The sequence below is a fragment of the Sphaeramia orbicularis genome, chromosome 9 (genome assembly GCF_902148855.1).
Source record: "Sphaeramia orbicularis chromosome 9, fSphaOr1.1, whole genome shotgun sequence".
Classification (NCBI taxonomy): domain Eukaryota; kingdom Metazoa; phylum Chordata; class Actinopteri; order Kurtiformes; family Apogonidae; genus Sphaeramia; species Sphaeramia orbicularis.
This window is the reverse complement of record NC_043965.1, coordinates 10065276-10087988: the sequence shown is the minus strand read 5'-3', so window position 1 is coordinate 10087988 and position 22713 is coordinate 10065276. Positions and strand designations below refer to the sequence as shown.

Here is a 22713-nt window from a genome sequence, read left to right as displayed (position 1 = left end):
AGCAATTGATTCATTTGGAAGATCAACCGAAAAATGAAAATAATCACCTGTTGCGGTGAGAGATTCATATGCAGTATATGAATTCATCATTGCAGAGGTTATAGTAGTGCAGTCAAATATAGTTTATGATTGTCAGTTTAAAATTCTTGATATTATTACAAATATGTAAATATATGGAAGAGGATTAGGGCCACTGTAGAAAAAAAAGGTCCAATATATTTTTTAATCATTATTATTCTGTGAAAAAAGTCAGAATTCCAAGATGAAAGTCAGAATTCTGAGATTAAAGTCAGAATTTTGCAAAAAAAAAAAAGTCAGAATTCGGGACTTTTACTTAGTCTTTCAACCAAAAAAAGCAACTGATTCATTTGGAAGATCAACCGAGTAATGAAAATAATCACCTGCTGCAGGGAGAGATTCATATGCAGTACATGAAGTGCAAGAAACCTGTTCTAGTTTCAATAATACACATGACATAGTATGTCATTACTTACTGTTACTGTCCAGGAAATGGGTCTTGGCTTGGTTTCTGATATTGCTTTTCTGTGCTTTCTTCAGTTCAGGGGGATACTGCCCCCTGCTCAAGTATTTGATCAGTATCTCCAGCTGCTCCTTCAAGACAGACATCTTTGACTACATCTTGAAAAATCTGAACATGATCTGCACATGGTAAAGTCCGTATGACAGATTTCACTACCGGGTGACTAACGGATGTTACCTGATGGAAGCACGCACATAATTCTTACAGGGTAAAAATTTTACATCACACCTGGCTACAACCTCCACTAGCCATGACAGCACCACAGCTATTTGGGTGACAATCACAGATGGTCTCAGCTAAAATGCCCCCGAAGAACAGAGCAGAAGCTCAACCTGAGGATTTTGATTTTTTTTCTCATTGCAAAATTTTGACTGAATTAAATGACTTTCTGCAGAGCTTGTCTTTCTACTTTTTTGGTTTTTCACATTGTTTACATCTATTCTATATTTATTGTATAGTGAATTACTTTGGAATCAATGAGCCTGGTGCTTGTGGATCAAATATTTGCCACCAGATACCACTGATTTAATTACTGCCTTAAGCCTTGGGAAGTTTTTGTTGAAATAGTCAACTAATTATGATGTTGGAGTTCAGTCTCATGTTAAACTTGAAAATATGGAAATAAACAATCATACCATTAGAAGATTTAAGTGTCAAAACATGAATTCAAACCCAATCAGGGAGGGAGAAGATTCAACATTCCTTTTATTGTCATTGTATACACAGAGCACACACAATCAAATTCTGATGTGCTTGTTAAAAACAGGTCAGTGTATCTTTTGGTAAATGAATTTTCTTTTCAGAAACAAAAGAAGAACTAGTGGGTAATTGATTTTCATTTTAAAATAGACAAATTCAAATTGGATTTCAAGGCGTTTTTCTTTTTCACTGCCAAAACAGATAAACCAAATAAAAAAAAAACAGATTGATTTTCATTTTCTCTTTCTAGTAAAAAAAAAAAAAGTCCATAAGTATCTAGCGATATTAATTTCCTAATTTCATTATATACAGGACAATAAAGGCTACTCTATTCTATTCTATTCTATTCTATTCTATTCTAATTGTTGTACAAAACTTGTACAAAATGCAGCTGCCCGTTTCCTGACCAACTCCTCCAGATTCAACCACATCAGCCCCATCCTCTCTTCTCTCCACTGGCTCCCAGTCTGCCATTGTATTGATGTTAAAATTTTAATGTTTGTTTTTAAAGCTTTAAATGGTCTGGCTCCTCCCTATTTATCTGAGATTTTAACAGTTCACTGCCCCAGATTTCGATTTTTGCAGTGAGAAGTCAGTTGCTCAGAAAACACCGACTTTCACGTGTGCTTTAATGCATCATTTACAGTACAGAGCAGTCTGGAATTATCTGCACCTTAATTTGGTCGGACCTTCTTCTTAGTTACAACAATGATATACAGATTTTTTTTTTTAAACTAAATATTGCAAAAAAAGAAGCTCAATGTATCAACTCAAGGCTTACAGGAATCATTGGGCCTGGATACTTCTGTTCAGAGGCTGTTGAGAGTTAAAATATATCTAAACTGAATAGTTCTAGACAGAAAAACGGTCAAATATAGTTCCAGAACATTGAGCAGATGTGTTTTACGGCTTACGGCTGGACAAGGTTTATTCTGTTATTAAATCTAAGCGTTCACCTTGTTCTCTAGCAGTTTTGTGAATGGTGAACAGGTCAGTACACACATTGTCTTTGCTACGTGATATCATGACTCCTGTAAATATACACGCCACTTTTAATTGGCATGTTGTCTGTATGCATTATAAACTTTTTCACGTGTATGTTCATGGTGCGTCATCACGCACTGAGGGTTAGGGTTAGGGGTTAAGGTTATGTGAACCAGATCTTGGCGTAAACTGACACACAATCAAATGGCATTGAATAACGCGCCAAAGGTCGAAAATGTTTATGTATAGCACGCCAAAAACCATAAGAACTGGGGTGACATACAACGCGATTTCATGAGAACAGTCTTGTCTTTGGATGCACTTGTTACTTAGATGAAGATCATCATGACCAATTAACAGGTAAAAAAAAAGGGGAAAATGTATCCTAACTTTAATAACGGACTTCACTGAAAAATCATGTCATTAACAATAACAAACTCACTTGCAATCATCATCAAACTGTTTCCTAAAATAGCTGAAAGGAAGAAGTTCTATTTCTGCAGGTGGAGCAACATGGATATTTTCATTTGACCCAGAAGTCACAGATGTTAAATGCTCATCAGTTGTAGATACTTTGATAACTGTATGTTTACATTCACACCCTTCAGGCGTGCAGAAGAAGACGACCATGAGGGAAAAATGTCTGACCTTCATGTCTAGTTCATGCTCCTTTTGGGTGTGCTTCGTCTGCATCCTCTCTCGGTCAGGGTGGAGGGGGTCCTGAGGTGAGGGGTCTGGGCTGACCTGGGCAGCATTGGGCCCTTTTTGGTCTCCGGGGCAACAGGAGGTGTGTGGTTCTCAGGAACAGGACAGCGGCCCCAAGGTGAGACAGAATATGTCTCTATATGGAGGACCGACCTGGAACTGACCGGTCAGGGTCCACCTCAGACTTCAGGCAGCCGGTCCCATCCAGACTCTGTCTGGATTTCAGAAGTTTTCTCTTCATCAGTGATATTTCTTGTCTTGTCTTGTTTCTCCTTCTGCTAAATCACATAGAATACGGTTTGATTGAACTTCACATATTCACCAAACATAAGTTACACAATAAGCCTCACACAACAGATTTACATACCAAAGAAAACACTGTTTTAATGGGAATGGATTTGAACATGACACTAATTAATAAAATAGATACAAATTTTAACCCTTTCACGCACAAATTATGAGAACCTTTATCAAAATTTTTTCCTGAGTGTTTTTATTCCTCTTTAGGCATGAAAACAACAACGCGATTGAAATTTTTCTTCTGAAAAATACATAAATAAATAAATACACACATACATAAAAAAAATAATGAAAAACAAAATTCTTATGAACCTATTTTTCATGAAGTTGCAAAAATGTCCACTCAGCTGGGCACCACACGTTTAATTTTTGACGCACAGAAACATGTATTTACTGATAAATTGTGTGAAAACTATGGGGAGGGCTTGTGATTCTCGGGGTTTATGCTCAGGAGAGATCTACATAATGTTACCAATTCATGTCAGAAAAGATATGTAGTGTCTTAAAACCTTAATACAGATATGTGTAAGAAACAAAAACAACAACAAAATCCATGAATATACAAGAGAACAGCTGTAGAATAGCTGTCCACTGTAGTGACCAGTATGCATGAAAGGGTTAAGGACACACACACAATCAAATCACAATATCATCCCAAAGGGTTTTTTTTTTTTATTTTTATTTTTTTTTAACCTTTTATGACTTCATTCATTTGATTATTTTCATCAGCAGCAACATCAAATGACACAAATGCAGGAAATTTGAGATACCTGTACTTTTACTTCAGTATTTCCAATTTATTTCAACTTTATATTTTTACTCCACTACATTTATCTCACAACTTTGCTTATTTTTCAGTGTCCTGTCCAGTTAAAACCACATATCTCTACAGTGGTGGCTAACAGTATTAAAACACTAGGCACTTAAGTTTAGTTTTTATTTTGTTTTTTTGTTTTTTTTGGCCACTAAAATACCGATAAAATAAATGAAAAATCTAAAAAGTCATCATTATGCTCTACAAACTACTACTACTAAAACAGAGCCATCATGATGAGATGTTCATACAAAAACCAAACTCAGACTATTATTTCATTGTTAAACGAACAGGTGTGTGTGTGTGTGTGATTACCGGAGGGACAGACTCTGGGTTTTGGATTGAAAAAGCCAGTGGGTCCGCAGGGTCAGATGGAGCTGTTGTCTTTGGGTTTGGCACTCTCAGGAAGGAGCCGGGTGTGGTTCGTGGCTGTTTAGAGCCACCGCCGATGAAGACAAGGAGAACAGGGGGTTAGCTGTTCCTGCCCCAGGAGGGGAGGCTGGACGCCTCCTGTAGAACAGTTGGGCCTGGGTTTAGTGAGTGTCGGCTCCACTGCTGCTCCTCGCCGTTGCCTCAGCCGTGAAAAGCCTTATTGTTTCCATATAATGCAAATGAGCGTCATTAACATCCGTGAATATTGTTCTTAACATGCTAATACACAGTGCTAATACTTGGCTACAGCTAGCAAATTCCATAGGAATGAATGACAAGGCAGCAAGACGCATGCGCAGAAAAGCATGCGTTAAGGAGCTTGTTAAACTTCCAAGAGTAAGGCCAGAAGAGGTGTAGTCAATAAAAGTAGCTAAAATAAAGGTGTAAATATTGTGAAATTATATTAAAATACAGCGCTTAAGGAAAAGAGTCCATTGTGCCATAAGTTTGAAAAAGCGCAAAGTGATGGGAAAAGGTAATGGTCCGGTGGTTTCTTGCTTGACAATACAGCACCTACAGTGCATTGCAGCAAAGCTAAAGGTCAAAACGCCATGACGCTTCGACACGTTACGCTACGCTATTAGCAAGCTAGCCCATGGCGACGTAGAGTACGTGGCCGCCATCTTAGGACTGAGGTCATGGCCGCCATCTTAGGACTGAGGTCGTGGCCGCCATCTTAGGACTGGGGTCGTGGCCGCCATTTTAGGACTGAGGTCGTGACCGCCATCTTAGGACACGGCTGCGTCATTCCTTCAACACCTGAACTTGGAGTAGACATCTTGAAGAGGACCACCGGTTTTATGTTTTATATTTGTAAGTTCACCTTAAGTTTTGATCTTCTATGGGAGCATTTTCCTGTTTACCATTTTGAGGTAATATTTCTTTTGAGTCACGGCTATGTCCTTATATTTGTAAAAGGACAAAAGGGGGTTTTATTTGAATATTGTTCTATTTAGGTAAACTTTACTTTAATGTTTAATTATTCTACCAAGATTAGACATTTTCTAATCGTGCTGATCTCGACAGTGGATGTTCATTCTTTAAGGTTTAATAGGAGCATTTCTATTATTTACCATTGTTATTTGTTATTACTGTTAGCTTTCTGCTATCTTTAAATCTGTATACTCTTTCTCTTCTGTCTCTTAATGCCAGGGGTTTACGCAGCAATCTTAAACGAAAAGCCTTATTTCTTTTTGCCAGCAGTTTAGGACAGACTTTGTCTATATGCAAGAATCTCACTCTATTTCAAATGATACTAACTTCTGGAAGTCTCAGTGGGGTAACTCTGTATGGCTGTCTCATGGCACGGAACACTCAGCAGGGGTCGCTACCCTAAAAAACAGGTTTAATGGGAATGTTTTATGTACAGAGTATGACCCAGCTGGTCATTTTGTCTGCGTAGCCATACAATATAACGATAAAATTTATGTAACAGGTAATGTTTATGGCTACAATGCCAAACAGGAAAATGATAGTCTTATTATGTCTATAGAAAATAGATTATTTAGCTGGTTGTCTAAATTTCCAAATGCCACATTGGTGTTAGGGGGCGACCTTAATATGATTGTTGATAGTACTATGGATAAATGGCCTCCTGGTTCATCAAATAGAAATAATACTAGTCTTGCAGCATTTATGGATAAGTTTAACTTAGAGGATATCTGGAGGGTAAAATACCCTGATATTAGAGCATTTACTTGGAGTAATAAAACAGGGTCAAGTCAGTCGAGAATAGATTTTTGGTTGATTTCCAAGGGTTTTAACAAAGATAATATTGAAGTGGACATTTCTCCCACCCCTTTAACAGATCATAAAGCTATAGTTATTGTTATATTGTGCCACTGGTGTTCCTACATGTTTTGTCAGTGATGTGAAATTATAAATGTTGTGTTTTTTTTTTGTTGTTTTTTTTTTAACTTTCTAGCAAACATTTATTTGTTGATTTATGATGTAATCATTATTTGATACTTTTGAGTTAATATCAAAGATGTTGTTTGTCTATCCTTTAATTGTTGTTGGTTTGACAGAAAACCAAACTGTGGTGCAAATCAAATGTGTTCCTACAAGGTTGTTTAGACGTGCAATATTATAAAAAAAAAAGAAATATGTGTCAGGGTCTTATCATTCCACTAATCTGCCTTTAACTAAATATTCAGACTGTGTTGAGAAATTTTTTTTTTAAATAAACATTTAATGTTGCTTAATTTATAGTTCACACCGATGACAAAGAAACGGCACACTAATTCTTTAATTAAATGCATAAAAATAATCCAAAATACTTCAAGCTCCACTTGTTGTGGAGCACACACATTATATTCATGAAGTTAAGAAGTTAGTTATTGCTCTTAAAGATGTTTTAGGGGTGTAAGAAGGAATGCATTTCATCAGATTTGTATCACCCAGATTCCACCTTTTCTGCAGAAAGACCCAGGTGCATCTCAGCGCAATTGAGATGAGGGTGAAACGCATTCAGGGGAGATGAAAGGACTTCCAAGGCAGCGACAGTACCACCGAAAGCCTTCCAACCACCGGTGAGACTTCATGGGGTTTTCCTTTCATTTTATTTTGCTCATCACCATGGAGCACAAACATTAAATCATAACAAAAAAAAAATATATATATTCAATACATTCCTCATTTGTAATTATCTTTGCCTGTTTCCTGGGAAGCTCACACTTGTTTTTCCATTTCATGTGTGCTGCTCTGAATAGAATTCTGAGATTCCAGCCGTGGTGGGAGAGGCTCCTTTGGGCTCAAGGGACTCCCCTCTCAGCTTGGATGTGAAGACAACACTTGAGAAGTGAAGGTCTCGTTTGTTGTTATATTTTGTGGTTTGTTCGAAATGTTTCTGACTGTATAGACCAGTGGTTCTCCAACTTTTTTACAGTGGAGAACCCCTGAAATATATTTTGTAGCCAAGTACTCCCAACTCTGGCTTCAGCATTGTAGAGGACCAAACATGAGGACCAGGACAAAGGTGGTAAAATTTAGGAAAAATTGATCATTAAATAAAGTTGAAAAATATTTAACAAACTCCCCAAAAAATATAAGTGAACAAAATGAACAAACTTTGGGCTCAACTGAGGTCAACTAAACAATAACTGCAACAGAACAAAACTGATCTAACCAGACAATGAACAACTAACCCAAACTAAACACAAGAGGGAGGCATTACACTGAGAAATTAAACCAAACCATTAACTTAGTCAAAGTAACATAAAGAGCAAATAATCATAATTACACACAAAATATTAACCGTGCAAAATGAATGTGATATAAACCAAGAATTAAGCAACTAAATTAACACTGAGAAACAAACAGTGTTTCCCCCCTCAGTCTGTGTGGCAGCGGTCCCTTCCAGCTCCTTCAATGATAGCCAAGCCCATCGGTCCGGTCCTTTGACTGGCACCTCAAAGAAACAAGTGTAAGGAAATCACTCAAACACTAACTAATATGTGTGCACCCAAATTAACATGTGTTTAAATGAAATACTTAAACTAAACAGTGCAATGTAATTATTAATTGTAACTAAAGAATGCAATCAAACTCATGAGATAACAAAAACTACTTATACAAGGTTAACAGGTGAGGGATCCACCACAAGCATTTTAGATTTTAAAAACTTTGTAAATAATCAACATATATTGAACTTTAATATATTTAAAATAAATCTTTGTAAGAACATTTTGTGTGCAAAATATGAACTGAAATGTACTCTTTTTCATTGACAAGAAAAAATACATTTAATGGTCATTAATGAATAAATGAACCTTTCATCAACAAAACATTATTTCTTAATTACACAAATAAACTTATCTTGAATAATGTAAATTAGAAATGTTCTTAAAACGTTATCAAAGCATAAACAAAATGACTGACAAAAATAATCTAACAAAATCAAAATATTGAAATGAAGTAAGGTCAGGAGTGTCAATCTTATTATATGAATGTGTTTGTTGTGTTTTATATTTCAGCATCAATTCTCATTATTTTTTTCGTATTCAGTACACAATAATGTATTTAATGTATTTTTTAAAAAAACAAACAAAAAAAAGTTAAGTACCCCCTGGGCTTCTTCCAAGTACCCCAAATACAGTCTTAGGCCACCTTTAACTTTGTTATTTTTGTTGGGATTTAATGAGCATACACATTATTTCTCTGTCGCTTGATTGAGATTGAACTAGAAAGAAACAGAACTATTATGCACACAGAAAAAAAAAACCCCACATACACAAAAGGAGTCAAAATAACAAAGAGGATCTGACATGTTATGACTGAAACCTGGTGTAAATTACCAGATTACAACAATGTCTGAATAAAAGAGTTCAAGACATGTGAAATTAAAGGGAGATCACATTAAGTACTGCACACTTTGACCTGTGGAAACTGCAAATGTCTGTATATTCCAGTAGCACGTTGATACACAGGTCAAAAAATGCATAACGGTCCTGCAAACTTTGAAAAACTAAAAGGTGGCCTTGTACTTTTACACAGTGCTGCACTAAGAAACAAAACTAAATAAATGAATAATACATAAATACATGAATTAATAGAATAATTAAAAATAGCTGAATATTGTTTCAAATAGAAATGTCCTCATAGGACAGATATTTAAAGCTATAATACTGAGACACTACACAGATATTATTTCTCTTTCATCAAAAAAATACATATCTTCCCTCTCACAAACTCCTCAGTTATGTAGCTTAACTTTAATTGTAATAGGAACATAGTGTGTATTCGATGAATACACACTATGTTATTACTGTTTGTGTTGGAGTCAACTGTTCTTCATTACTCTACAACGCTGCCATCTTGTGTTTAAATGGTAGTGGTGCAGCCACTAGGATCCTGGAGATTCCAGGTTTTTAGTTAGATTTTTCTCTCCCAAGGTGTTTCACAATTTGCCTCAAATTGAGGTTAGTCTGTAGAACATCACATTCTGTACGTTCAGGTATACTATAAGCAAGAATTATACATAACACATACATTTAAAATCCACAAAGTTCATATAATATGTAAAGGATTTTTCAGTGACCTATCCACGAGTATTTGGAAATGTTGAATCCAAATACATAAAAAAAAAAAAAAACATGGATGTGCTGAATCTGAGTGGGACATTTGAGGAAAATTAAGGTATTTTGATTTTCGCAGTATTTACCTTATTGTTACAGCTGAAGCCCAAGGTTGTGTGGAAACTTCACACTGGACTTCAAGCAGTGTGAATTGTGTGCCTCTCCACTCTTCCTCCAGACTCTGGGACCTTGATTTCCAAATGACCTGCAAAATGGACTTTGATCTGAAAAGAGGACTTTGGACTTTCCACAGTCAGTGGTGATTTGGTCTGCCATGGCATCTGCTGATGTTGGTCCACTGTGTTTTCTGAAGTCCACAGTCCACACCCCCATCTACCAGGACATTTTAGAACACTTCATGCTTCCTTCTGCTGAGAAGCTTTATGGAGATGCTGATTTCACTTTCCAGCAGGACTTGGCACCTGCCCACACTGCCAAAGGTACCAAAAACTGGTTCAATGACCATGGTGTTACTGTGCTTGATTGGCCAGAAAACTCACCTGACCTGAACCCCATAGAGAATCTATAGAGGATTGTCGAGAGGAAGATAAGAGACAGCAGATCCAACAATGCAGATGACCTGAAAGACACTATCAAACCAACCTGGGCTTCCATTCCACCTGAGCAGTACCACAGGCTGATCACCTCCATGACATGACACACTGATGCAGTAATTCACATAAAAGGAGAACCAACCAAGTCTTGAGCACATAGAAATGAACAGACTTTTCAAAAGCCTGACATTTCTGTTTAAAATATCCTTTTTTAATTGATATTATGCAATATTCTAATTTTCTGAGACACCGAATTTTGGGTTTTCATTATCTGTAAGCCATAAACATCAAAATTTCAAGAAACAAGGCTTGAAATATTTCACTCTATGTCTAATGAGTCATATAATACATGGGTTTCACTTTCTGAAATGAGTGACAAAAAATATTGAACTTTTTCATGATATTCTAATTTTTTGACCTGCACCTGTATGTGACGCAGAGACTTAATGACAAACTAAAATCTTTGGAATGTCTAATAATCATCAGCAACCAATTTAAGCTAATTCAGTGTTGAAGAGTTAATAGTCTAAACATGTAGTGAAAACAGTGGACGTTCTCCAGTGAATGGAGCTTCAAACTACACCATGTTTATGTGTTTCAGAGCTGAAGGAGGGAGCAGGACGGACCCAGACTGAGTACCGTTCAGAGAAACAGAGACGCAAAGAGATGGAGCTGAAAGTCATCAACATGGAGTAGGAAATGCAGGACCTGAGGACTGACAAAGAGAGTCTGGAACGAGTGAGTGCCAATGATGTTTATGTCAGGACGCAAAGACGGGAAGTGGAATATAGGAGCCACTATGCATGCACCTTCAACAGAAAAAATAAACAAAGATGAAATATCTGAAGGAAAAATGTAAATAAACTCAACATTGTAGTGTAGGTTGACCTATGAAGTAATTAAATGTCTTGTGTAATAGTATTTCCAAGTAAACAGCATGCATCATACATTAACAGACATGGAATCAGTGTCAAATGTTTTCATTAGGCTAACATGATACCGTCAGTATCACTTTGAACCCCTGCATATTTTACGTCTTAGAAATAGAGCATACTAGAGCGTTGTAAAGAGGAGTTGATAATCTTATTTATTTTGTTGTTGTTGTGTTTTGTTTTGTTTTTTCTTTTTTTTGTGATTTATAGGTCAGTAGGTTTGTTGTGTAATTTGTTTTTTTGTATTGCATCTGTGTGGTCCCTTATGTCTAAGTACAGAAATAGAGCATACTTTCTATTATTACATCATCGGTTTTGAATTGAATTTCAATTTTGGTAAAACAGCAAGTCTGTTAACATCAAGACATTTCATCAAACTATTGGTTAAATCATTATGTTCTTTTTTGTTTTTCTAAATGTTTTTCGGTGTTGTGTGAATAGTTTAGGTGTTGGTTGTTGTGATGTTTTGTTGGCATCAAATATCAGTTTGTTTGTTTTCTCTTCCTCTCTTTATTTTCTTGTTTTTTTTAGGGTGCATTTGCTTCCTAAGATTACATGCCATGCAGTACAGACTCCATGTAAAACACTAAGGGGGAGGTTTTCTCTGTGGGCACATTGTATTTTGGATGTAGGCATGTCTATCTGCAACAGGAACCGAGTCTGATGTGGGAACTTGAAGCCTCCACTGAATATACCGAAAAACAGACTTTGGGCACAAAACGGACAATCTGTTAATGTTAAGTCACTTTATCAAATTATTGGTTATCTTTTAACTTTTTACAGTTAACTGCAAATTTTATTGGATTCTCAATGAACTCTAACATTCTAGGGTGTTGCAAAGTCTTTAGAAAATGTAAACTGTGTTTGCCAAAAGCAGTTTGTTCATGTTCTTTCCAGACACTTTCAGAACAGAAGAAGAAGAAGTGGCAGGCAGAGCGCCAGCGTCGGGATGAAGAGGTCGAGGAACTACACAAGAGCAGCCAGCAGGAACTGGATAACGTCCGGGCTCAACTCTGCAAGGCCCGAACCAGCAACGACAACGCTGCATCTGAACAGGTTACACATCTGAACTTTGACTCTGTAACAGCTTTTGGGTTGTGTAATCTCATTGGCCATCCCAGGATACACTGTCCGACCTGTTTTCCATGTGTTTCAGTTGTCTCAGCTGCAGATGGAGCTGGAGGAGGAATGGAAGGGGAAGTGTGAACAGGCGGTGGCCGTGGCCAAAGAGCAGCACAGGAGAGAGCAGAGTGAACTCACAGAGCAGAGGGACGCTCTGCAGGACAAGCTAAACCAGCTGCAGGAGAAGGCAAGTCTGAAGGTGTTTCTCAATATGTGTTCTTGTCTGTTCTTCTGTTCTCACGATCTCATGAAACATCACCAGTCACCACACAAGTACTGTTGCATTTGAAAGTTTGCGCAAACCAAGATCAGGTAGAATTCCTGGATGGTGTTGTTGTCTGCTAGCTTAAACCACAGGGTTCATACAGGTGCTTAAAATCCTTGAAAATACTTGAATTTCAGTTTAAGTGCTGGAAAATGCTTGCAATTATAACTCTGTGATGTGATTTATTTATGTATTTTTAATACTAACTCTGTCAGGTTAGATGGCAAGACAAAGCCACTTCTAGAGAGGGGATATATTTTGAAAAATAAAATTTTATGTCAAAAAAGAAAACGGTGCTTTCAGGTTGATTCCAGGTACATTTTTATCTTAATCTTTGTCTCGGTGCGAGTGTGTCTGAAAAACACCAAGTGGCTTCCCCCTTTTCTTGGATAAAACTTTGTATTCTCCTTTAATATCTAACCTTTTAACTATTATGAAATATAATTCTAGATGTTTATGGCATAATACAATGTACATCATTGTGATATAAAGTGATAAAAATAATCATGAGTATATATTCCTGTAGATATGTATTTTACCGCAGCAGTAAGGTGCTGTGCTGGAAAAATTGCATGCATGCATGATAGGTATTCGCTGTGAGTCTGGGCTCAACATACTGTTTGAGCTACAGGCCCTGAAAGTTGTTATTGTCATTAGGAAAAAATTCCACTATGACCTTTCAGTGTATCGTAACTAAAGTGGTCTGAAAGGAAATGGGTCGTTTGCATCTACACCATGCCTGTGTTTTTAGGCTGCAGAAAATGTACCCTGTGATGCAGGTTTTTGTCTAATCACGGGTGTCTTCAGGTAGGTAGGAGGGTTAAATATGTGATTGACAGCTGTAATTACCAGTCACTAATCAGACCACAGCATGGGAAGACATCAGGTTATTTCTATATGTTCAGTCTTTGGATTTTGAGAGAAGGGAGCATTTTCACAATCTGCTGTTTCTTTCCACCTGATATTGACTCCTGCAGCTTTAATAATTATATTTCGGGCAGCATATTTTGCTTTATGGAACTTAAAGCCACGTGAAAATATAAAAAAACAAGTAATGTCTTTAAACATGATGGGTGGCTGACTTATTTCTGGCTTTTAATAATAAAATAATAATACATCACACTTATATAGCGCTTTTTTGGACACTCAAAGACGCTTCACAAACAAACAAAAGAAAAAGAACAAAGGGTCTCAAGAAACTGCTTTTGTCTTTCTTAACAGTTCACAGCTCTGAAACAGTCGAAAGAGTCCGAAGAACAGAGTTTACTGCGGCAGCGGAGTCACACTGAGGAGCTGAATGCCCTTCAGGAAAAAGTAAGACGGACCATCAGACTGTGCTTGGACTTAGATAACAGACCTAGATCACCATTAGCAGGGAATGCATTTGTCAAGGACGATTCTTTGACAGAATTTCGTTGGACATCACACCTGTGAATAGTGTGAAACCAATCTCCTTGCTATGTTTATGCTTCTCGTTACCGTTAGACATCCTAACCCCCTCACCCACTCTCCACTTTCACATATGGACACAAACCTTTTCCGCTGTGTTTTCTGTTGTGGTGCACAGCCTTGGAGCAGCAGGGAACAGCTGTACGAGAGAAACTGGAGAGGAGAGTGGTTGAGCTGGAGAACAAACTGGCAGAACAACAAGGTTCAGGAGACACTGCAGCAGAGGTTTGTACACACATACACACAGTTGTGTAGCAGTAAATGCTTGTGTAAACTTGTGTATGTTACTTCTTACTGCCATTCATACTTCTGTGCTGCCATTTGTTTACTGTACATGCTATTTTTACATTTCTTTTTATGCATATGGTGTACATATTCTTAGTGTTTTATATTTTATCTCAGTATTTAAGTTGAACCTCACTTTGCTGAGAACTGCCCGTGTAAATTTTATGTGTACTCATAATGACAATAAACATTCTTGAATCTTGTTTAGCTTTGTAAATTCACTGTTTGACAACTTTTAGAACAGAACATTAGAATTGAGATCACAGTGCAATTTAAGATTTCCTGTCATGAGATTCCTTTTAGCGCAATTTCTCACAGAGACACATAACATGTATTATTCATACTTAGAGTATTTATAGCCTTAACATCTACAGTCGTTGGATAAATAAAAAAAAAACCCAAACAATAAAATAAATACATTTATTAAAAACTTTGCAGACAAAATAAATTAAAGTCCATTGCTGTTGATAAGTTGATGGTAGAAATGTATTTTGTATAAGTCTCTGTTTTGTTTTTGTTGTTGTTGTTGTTGTTGTCTGCAGGTGAAGCGTGTGATGAATGGAGTGTTCCATTCTCTCCGAGGGGAGTTTGACCTCAGTGAGTCGTACAGTGGCCAGGCTGTGCTGGGGGTGATTGTCACCACCATCAAGGTAAACCAATAGTTCAGACATACTCAGTGACAGCTTTCTAGTGAAGTGCAACCAAAAAATTTGAAGCACATCAATGCTGTAGGATTAAGATTCTCCTCAGCATGCTCCAAACTAAGTCAAACATTTATAGGAAATGAGAGAAACGTGTGTCTTTTTCACTTCTCTCCGGCTGTGCCATTATTGCATATTTCAGCGTTGTGGTTCTTAATCATTGATCTCACATGGTATAATTACACAGAGGGCAGGTTGACCAGAGGATTGCATGGCTTTTGCAGGTGCAGAAATGATAGCAATGATCCCAAAAGGGTTGCTTGTATTTCACAAAGCAATTGCAAAGGGTGGAGTTTACTGTAAATGTTGCACTAATGTCATGAGCATGGAGGTAAATGAGGGAATAGTTATACATTTGATGCTAAATCTTCCCCTATCTTTACAAAGCAAATGCTGATGATCAGTCTGCTTTATTACACATCCATATCTGTATTATTCTGCAGTCTGATCTGGTGCTAATGAAGTTACAGTTGCATGTATGTATCAATGCACACACCTTAAACACCAGAAACTCTGATGCAAAACAAGGACAAATTTCACTCTGGTGCCAAACTTAGGCCCTGTCCATACGAAGACCGTTTTGGTCGTATCCGCAAAAGTTTTGTATCAGATAGGCCTTTCATCCACATGAAACCAGCATGTTCAGTCACTGAAACTGCAACTTTTTGAAACCAGGTCCCAGAGTGCATAAATTTGAAAACACCGGTTTCACGTCTTCATCTGTACGACCAAACCGCTACTTTCCTAAAAATGATAATGTCATAGCCCCACCTCTCTAACCTTTCACCCCAGAAGGAAGACGCCACTTCCCAACAACAACAACAATGGTGGACTACAGAGTAGTGCTGGTGCTACAACAGCTATTGAGCTTATTGGAAATGTTGAATCCAAATCTTCGGCTACTCTTTCATTACAATGAGCAACAAGCAACCATAGATAACAATATTCACTACATGCTCTTGGATCTGCCGCAGAGAGGGACAACCAGGAGAAAATATTGGATCAGACCCGGTAGAACCAAGCAAGCTTCATGCGCATGTTCCATGTTTTCTTCTCCGTTTTTTGCGAGAGCAGTACAACGCCACATACAGGCCTGGCATTTGTACTAGATGGTTTTCAGTGGTTTCATGTGGACGCAGATATTTCCTGAAATGACTCTGTGTTTACGGAGCACTTTTTTGAAAACAACGAAAAAAATCAGTTAGGAAAAGATGCAGTTTCGTGTGGACATGGCTTTAATGTCTGAGTTTGAACTATTGTATCATTCGTGCAAAATATTTGTCACTAGGTCCATAAAATGGAGCAGATTACTGGTAGAAAATGTGCACAATCCATTCTCTATAGACCCACCCATTAGGCATAAAAACCCTATGAATGGCAATAGCAGCCAGAATACATAAAAAATAAATTGGCTGTATGTCTGCAAAATAATAGAGATGAGTCTAAAATTAGTCACCTGAAGAGAGGCTTTGAGAAACAAACCCCATCCTTTATGAACTTATGATAATGTCTGTAAATGTAGAGATTTGTTTCTCAACACATTAATCCCAATCTCCTGGTGCATTTGTTACTCTTTTTCCTGTGTTTCTCACTTTGCTTTCACCAAAATAATCAGTTTGAACTACTGCATATAGATTACAACTAGCAAGCCAAGTAAATCACACAAAGCCTTTTCTATCAACACAAGTCCCTAAATATTGCAGTCACATTTAACTGAGAAATGTGCATCCTGTGACACACAACAGGACACTGCTTTCTACCATAAAGTCTGATGATTCTTCTATGATCTTGACTTTTTCAGAATGTAACCCTGCAGCCGCTGAGCAACTCCGAGAAATCAGCACCGACACCGAGTAAGAAGGAAGAGGAAGAGGAGGAAGAGGAGGTCAAACCACAGCAGAACGTTCATGTGAATGGAGAATGAGAAGAGGAAGTCAAAGAGGAAGAGAAGGAGGAAGTACATGTGGCTCAATCTGAGTCTCAACCACTCGGCAAGGACCAGAAGGACGAGGAAGTATTGGAAAAGACAGAAACGGTTCCTGTGTCAGAAACACAATCAGTCAGAAGCTTTAGAGTCCATGGAAATCCATCAGGGTACAGCTACTGAATCCAAACCAGTGGAGGAGGCAGCAGATTCAGAAGCACAGCAGGAGGCGGTACCATGCTCTGCTCCTGCTGCTCCTACAGAAGAGGACGACACCAGTAAAACTCCAGATCCACCAGGAGGATCTGAGGAGAGTTCAACACCTGAGATGGCACAAGAAACTGAAGAACACAACGCTGTGGTGAACAGTGAGACGGAGAAGAACAAGGATGATGAAGAGCATCCAGAAGAAACCAATGGTGATACTCAGAAAGGCCTTGGCCTGCCCACAAACCCTCCTCCACCACCAAAAGCACAGAACAGCCCACGGCAGGACACAGGGTGAGTGGGTAGAGAATATTCCTGTTTTTTTTTACACTAAAACAAAGAGAATAATTTGTAGTTGTCATCATTTATGTCAATATGTTCTTATTTTATGGGTCTGACCCACTTTAGATTGAATTGGTCTGTATGTGGAGCCTGAACTAAAATGATTTTAACATCCTTGATTGTTAATATCTTAAGTGTAATTTTTGCATTTCACAAATTCATCCCACGGGCCGGACTGGACCCTGTGGCGGGCCGTGTGTTTGACACCCCTGATGTAGAAGGAATCAGTTAAACTTCCAGACATATTTTCCACAGACGCATTATAACATAATTTTATCATTTTTAGTTTGAATGTGTGACTTGACACAATGGGAGAGGGGTGGGGGTGTGTGTGTCTGTTTTTTAACATTGTTTTACTGCTTTTACTATTTATATTTTTTGCATTGCATATTTCCTTTTTTGACTCAAGAAGTACTGTTTTGGTCAGTGTATCTTTTTTGGTAATTCGATTTTCTTTTCAGAAACAAAAGAAAAACTTGTGGTTAATTAATTTTTGTTTTAAAATAGACAAATTAAAATTGAATATCAAGGTGTTTTTCTTTTTCAGTGTAAAAAAAAAAAAAATTTAGAAAACGGATTGATTTTCATTTTCTCTTTCTAGTAAAAAAAAAAGAAAGTTACTACCTGACAGAAATGGAAAAACAGACCAAAAGCGCCTATTTTTTTCATTTTCTGAGACCGGATGTTGTCATTTTCAAGGAAAGAGCGCTAATGCCTAGCTCACAAAGATTCTTGCGAATGATGGGTTTGTACGAATTTTCCAGTTCATATGAAATCTGGAGTTTGTGGATATTCGTGGAGGGGGCATGTCTACGATGTCCAGATGCCTTGAAATTCAATTTGAATTTGTCTATTTTAAAATGAAAATCAATTCCCCACTAGTTTTTCTTTTGTTTCTGAAAAGAAAATCCAATTACCAAAAGATACACCGACGTGTTTTTAACAAGCACATCAGAATTTGATTGTGTGTGCTCTGTGTATACAATGACGATAAAAGGAATGTTGAATCTTCTCTCTCCGCTCTGTTCTCTGCATGTGGAACTGCCTGTCTAACTTCCCCTCCTTGGCTTCATGTCTCTGTCGTCGCTTCTTCTTGTACTTTTCTCTCAGTCTGACTGGGGGAATGGGTGAGGAAAATGGAGAGGGGCCATTTTTCCAGACCACAACTCCTGCCAAACCCCCTGCAGCGGCCAGCGAGGAGGAAGAGGAGGAGGAACTGGTAAGAAACCATCTGTAGAGTCCAGACTGAGCTCTCAGAGTTGGTTGGAAACACCGCTTCAAACCCCGACCCCTGCCTTGTGTTCCGTCGTATGTGTTCAGTCAGACGGCGTTGTTCCAGATCTTTCCTCGTACGTCACTCATATTTGATTTCTTTTTTCTCTCGTTTGTCTTCAGAGCTTGAAGGGGCATCCTCCACCTGCCCCGCTGTTCGGTGACAAAGACGATGATGATCTGCCCTGGCTAAACTGACATGCAACCACAGTAGTGTCTAGTGTCTGTTTTTTTTTTTTTTAAATTGTCAACACTATAAAGAGGAATGTGGTGCTTTCCCATCTGTCTGCGAGGAGAAGCTCATGCTGATGAACTTAAGGAAAAGTCAAACAGTTGAACAACTTCTCTGCAGTTTCACATTGACTGAGCTGCTGCCACAGCTTCACAGAGAACAAAACTACAATCCCTGGCTTTTATTCTGGTTAAAATAACAAACCTGTAATTCACAGAAACTGCTTTTCTTTAATTGTGTCTTATGTTTTGTTGATAAGATTTAATGCCCATCTTTTTACACAGCACTGTAGCAGATTATTTAGTTGGATCAGCAGTTTTACCCTGTTATCGTCTGTGGTTTCAGACTGTATCATGAAATGGTTTTTAATTATTAGCTCGCTGCTTTAAAAATAACTTACACAGTTTTGCTAAAATGACATTCATTCCTGAAAATAAATGAGATGAACTTGTGGCCTTCATTGCCCATCATAGCAGGCCCGGACTGGCTAATGGGGAGGACCGGGACAATTCCCGGTGGGCCGGTATAATATGTAGGCCACGAGGGCCGGAGTTCACTTTAAATATATTTTATTTATTTATTTGTTCGTTTGTTTATTTGGGGGGGGGGGTGTCAGTCATAGCACTGGGTTGATCACGTAATCTGCAACCGCTGTTCCTGGGCCGCTTCCTCTTGTTTGCAGATGCACCATGACCTGACGTAATCTGTCCTTGCATACAGTTAGTAGCTCTATACTGTAGCTGTGGAGCATATACCATCTGTGCTCTGTAGGCTGTGGATGGTCAGCTGTGTTTGCTGTTTGAAACATGGATAATAGAAAGAGCAAGGGTGGTGTGGAGAAGACAAGAATTAAAAAGAGGAAAGCTCTGGAAACAAACGCAGCCAAATGTGCCAAAATCTGCAACTTTTTCACAAAAATGACCTCCCGGTTGGAAACAACTAATAAGGACGATGAACCGGGTAAACCACCTTTCAAGCTAGTTAATTATCGAATCAATGAATTATGTGGCATTGTAGTGTGTAACATAACGTTACGCAATTTAAGTAATAGTATGATGCGACGCCACAGAACTGGGAAACTTTGTTTTGTAGCTCCTCAGAGTCAAAAAGCAGATCCAGCAGCAGACACCAGCCATGAGCCCACAAGTCCAGAGTGGGCAGGTAGGACTGCTCATAGAGGGAAGATGATTAGAATAAATAGGCTCCAATGGAGAGTATGGTGTAGGCCTGTTCTATATGAAAGGTGCTCTGAGATGCTCCAGGATTCAGCACTACATGAATGAAACTGACACCAAGGCTTTGAAAATAGAAGATTTGTGCTGAGAATTCTGAGCATTTTTAAACTGTGCTTTAGTGTCAGAAGCAGAGCCAGGAGCCAGTAGTGATGAGGGGATTGTTCCTGTCAGGATGGAAGGAAAAGGTGAGCTGTTGGAACAGACTGTGTGAACAAGCATTAGTTCCAGTAAAACCACTTTCTATACCCAAACGATAGTCCTGACCTATTTTATTTTTTATCATTAAAAGTGAGACAGTAAATACACAAAGCCCACAACTGATAGGCAACAGCATAAAGTAATATCAAATAAGCCTGCATATTTGCCAATGTAAATATGTTAATTGGTTAAGTAAGTCCAAATGTCTGTAGATATTATTTTTTATTGTGATACAGGTGCAGGTGAGTCTAGAGAAACTGGAGGAAGTGTGAAAGTGAGAGCAGAGTCTACTGATGACAGAGGAGCAGCTCAGCAGCACAACCCTGAACCACTAGTCAGAAATGAGACAGATGAAGATGACATGTAAGGTTATAATAGCATGGTTTTAATAATAATTGGTCGTGATCTAAAGTGGGCCGGTCTGAGGTATGAAACTCCAGGGCTGAAAATGAGTCTCAGTCCGGCCCTGCATCATAGTGTTTTGTTCATGTTAAATCTGTTTTTGTCTGCCATATTTTTTAAGTCCTCTGAAGATGTTATTTTCTCTCCACCATTTGCTTGTTAATTTCTTTCTCTGAATATCCACTGCACATGTATTCATGAAACCTGGATGAAGTGTAGGGCGTCAGCCATGGATGAACCCAGTAGTTTATGGAACAGACAATTTGGATACCACATTTTTTATTTATTTTTTTCTCATTGCAAGATTTTGACTGAATTAAATGACTTTCTGCAGAGGTATGTTTTTCTACTTTTTTGTTTTTTTTTCACATTGTTTACATCTATTCTATATTATATTGCATAATTAATTCCTTCGGAATCAATGAGCCTGGTGTTCGTGGATCAAATATTTGCTACCAGATACCACTGATTTAATTACTGCCTTAAGCCTTGGGAAGTTTTGGTTGAAATAGTCAACTAATTATTATGTTGGAGTTCAGTCTCATGTTAAACTTGAAAATATGGAAATGAACAATCGTACCATCAGAAGATTTAAATGAAATGCATTTTGTCCTCTATAGGGGACAAAAGTTTGACAGTTTAACTTAAATGCTGTCCATTGCAAAGGACATTCCATTAAAAATCAATCTATAAATAAAAATGATTTAAAAAATTAATCTGAAAAAACTTGCATTATGCAGTTTCCAATCAAGACAATTTTTTTAGCGTAAAAAAGCTAAAATTGTCAATTTCCTAGGTCTCAGGAGGATATCTCCATGAAATGAGTAATTACTAGTATTTGAGTATGATAAAATGTGAGAAAACATCAGATTAGTGGCATTAAAAATGCTTATTTCATAGTTTTCACACAGTATATCACTTTGATGATAAGTCTTACATACATGTTTCTTTGCGGTTCTCCGCTCCCTGAATCCGCTCTGCTGTGTGCGTTCCCAGTCACAGAATGGCTGATTTTGTGGCTTCTAGGACGGGTGCCCGTGAAATTTTGGCATTGACCCGATAATGTCCATAAAGCACAGTGTGTCAGGTTTCAGAAACTGTTAGAATTTTTCTGATCAGACAAATAATGTAAGAGCTCCGGTCAGCTGAACTACACATACATAGGGCACAGGACTGCAGGTACAGGTGTGTCAGACCTGACACGGTCAGATCCAGACTGAATCCCAATGCAAAAACTATTGAGGTGTGACGCAAAATAACTTTTACACAATTTTGCTAAAATGACATTCATTCCTGAAAATAAATGAGATGAACTTGTGGCCTTCATTGCCCATCATAGTGTTTTGTTCATGTTAAATCGGTTTTTGTCTGCCATATTTTTAAGTCCTCTGAAGATGTTATTTTCTCTCCACCATTTGCTTGTTAATTTCTTTCTCTGAATATCCACTGCACATGTATTCATGAAACCTGGATGAAGTGTAGGGCGTCAGCCATGGATGAACCCAGTAGTTTATGGAATGCAATAGTTTTTTAGTTTTTTTGCATGTCTCCGTAAATTTGGATTGGTGACTAACTTTTTTTTTTCTTTTTTTTTTCTTCTCTAAAATCCAGTATGTTAATTTTGAGCGGTGCCCTCTGATGGATGGACTGATAAACGCTCCTTTCACCGCAAATGGAGGCAGTGACAGCAGTGGTTCTTAACCTTGTTGGAGGTACTGAACCCCACCAGTTTCATATGCGCATTCACCAAACCCCTCTTTATTAAAAAATAAAATATGATTTTTTTCAAATTCAAGACACAGGCATGTTTTACTGGTGCACAAAATGAACCGTGCATTAACATCACTGTGTTCAAAGAACAAAACCAATACAGTGCATGAACTTACAACAAATTCCATACCTTTTCACAAAGACATGACCTTTTTTAATACTACCACACTGAAATGGTTTTAATTTTTAACCTTATGTATTCCAATAATGAACTTATTGTATGTATGCTATTTATCATTTTTAACATTTTAACACACACCCATCACCTAATTT

The 22713-nt window shown here is 37.9% G+C and overlaps 1 protein-coding gene and 1 long non-coding RNA gene across 3 annotated transcripts in view; both read left to right on the top strand.

Moving 5' to 3' along the window:
• Nucleotides 1-13756: 13756 nt before the first annotated feature.
• On the top strand, nucleotides 13757-16905 carry LOC115425599 (uncharacterized). Its single transcript, XR_003936252.1, has 3 exons — nucleotides 13757-14097; nucleotides 14700-14807; nucleotides 16660-16905. It is a non-coding gene; the product is annotated as an uncharacterized LOC115425599 (long non-coding RNA).
• Nucleotides 16906-16920: 15 nt separating this feature from the next.
• The window catches only part of LOC115425596 (submandibular gland secretory Glx-rich protein CA-like), a 611393-nt gene continuing 605600 nt past the window's right edge, over nucleotides 16921-22713 (top strand). Inside the window, exons 1-2 of one of the 2 annotated variants that reach the window (XM_030143229.1) lie at nucleotides 16921-17283; nucleotides 18442-18624. In XM_030143229.1, coding sequence (XP_029999089.1) covers nucleotides 16937-17283; nucleotides 18442-18568 — 474 coding nt within the window. In that variant the 5' untranslated portion in view covers nucleotides 16921-16936 and the 3' untranslated portion in view covers nucleotides 18569-18624. Of the gene's footprint in view, nucleotides 17284-18441; nucleotides 18625-22713 lie in introns of those variants that run through there. The other variant, XM_030143231.1, reaches the window with a different exon arrangement.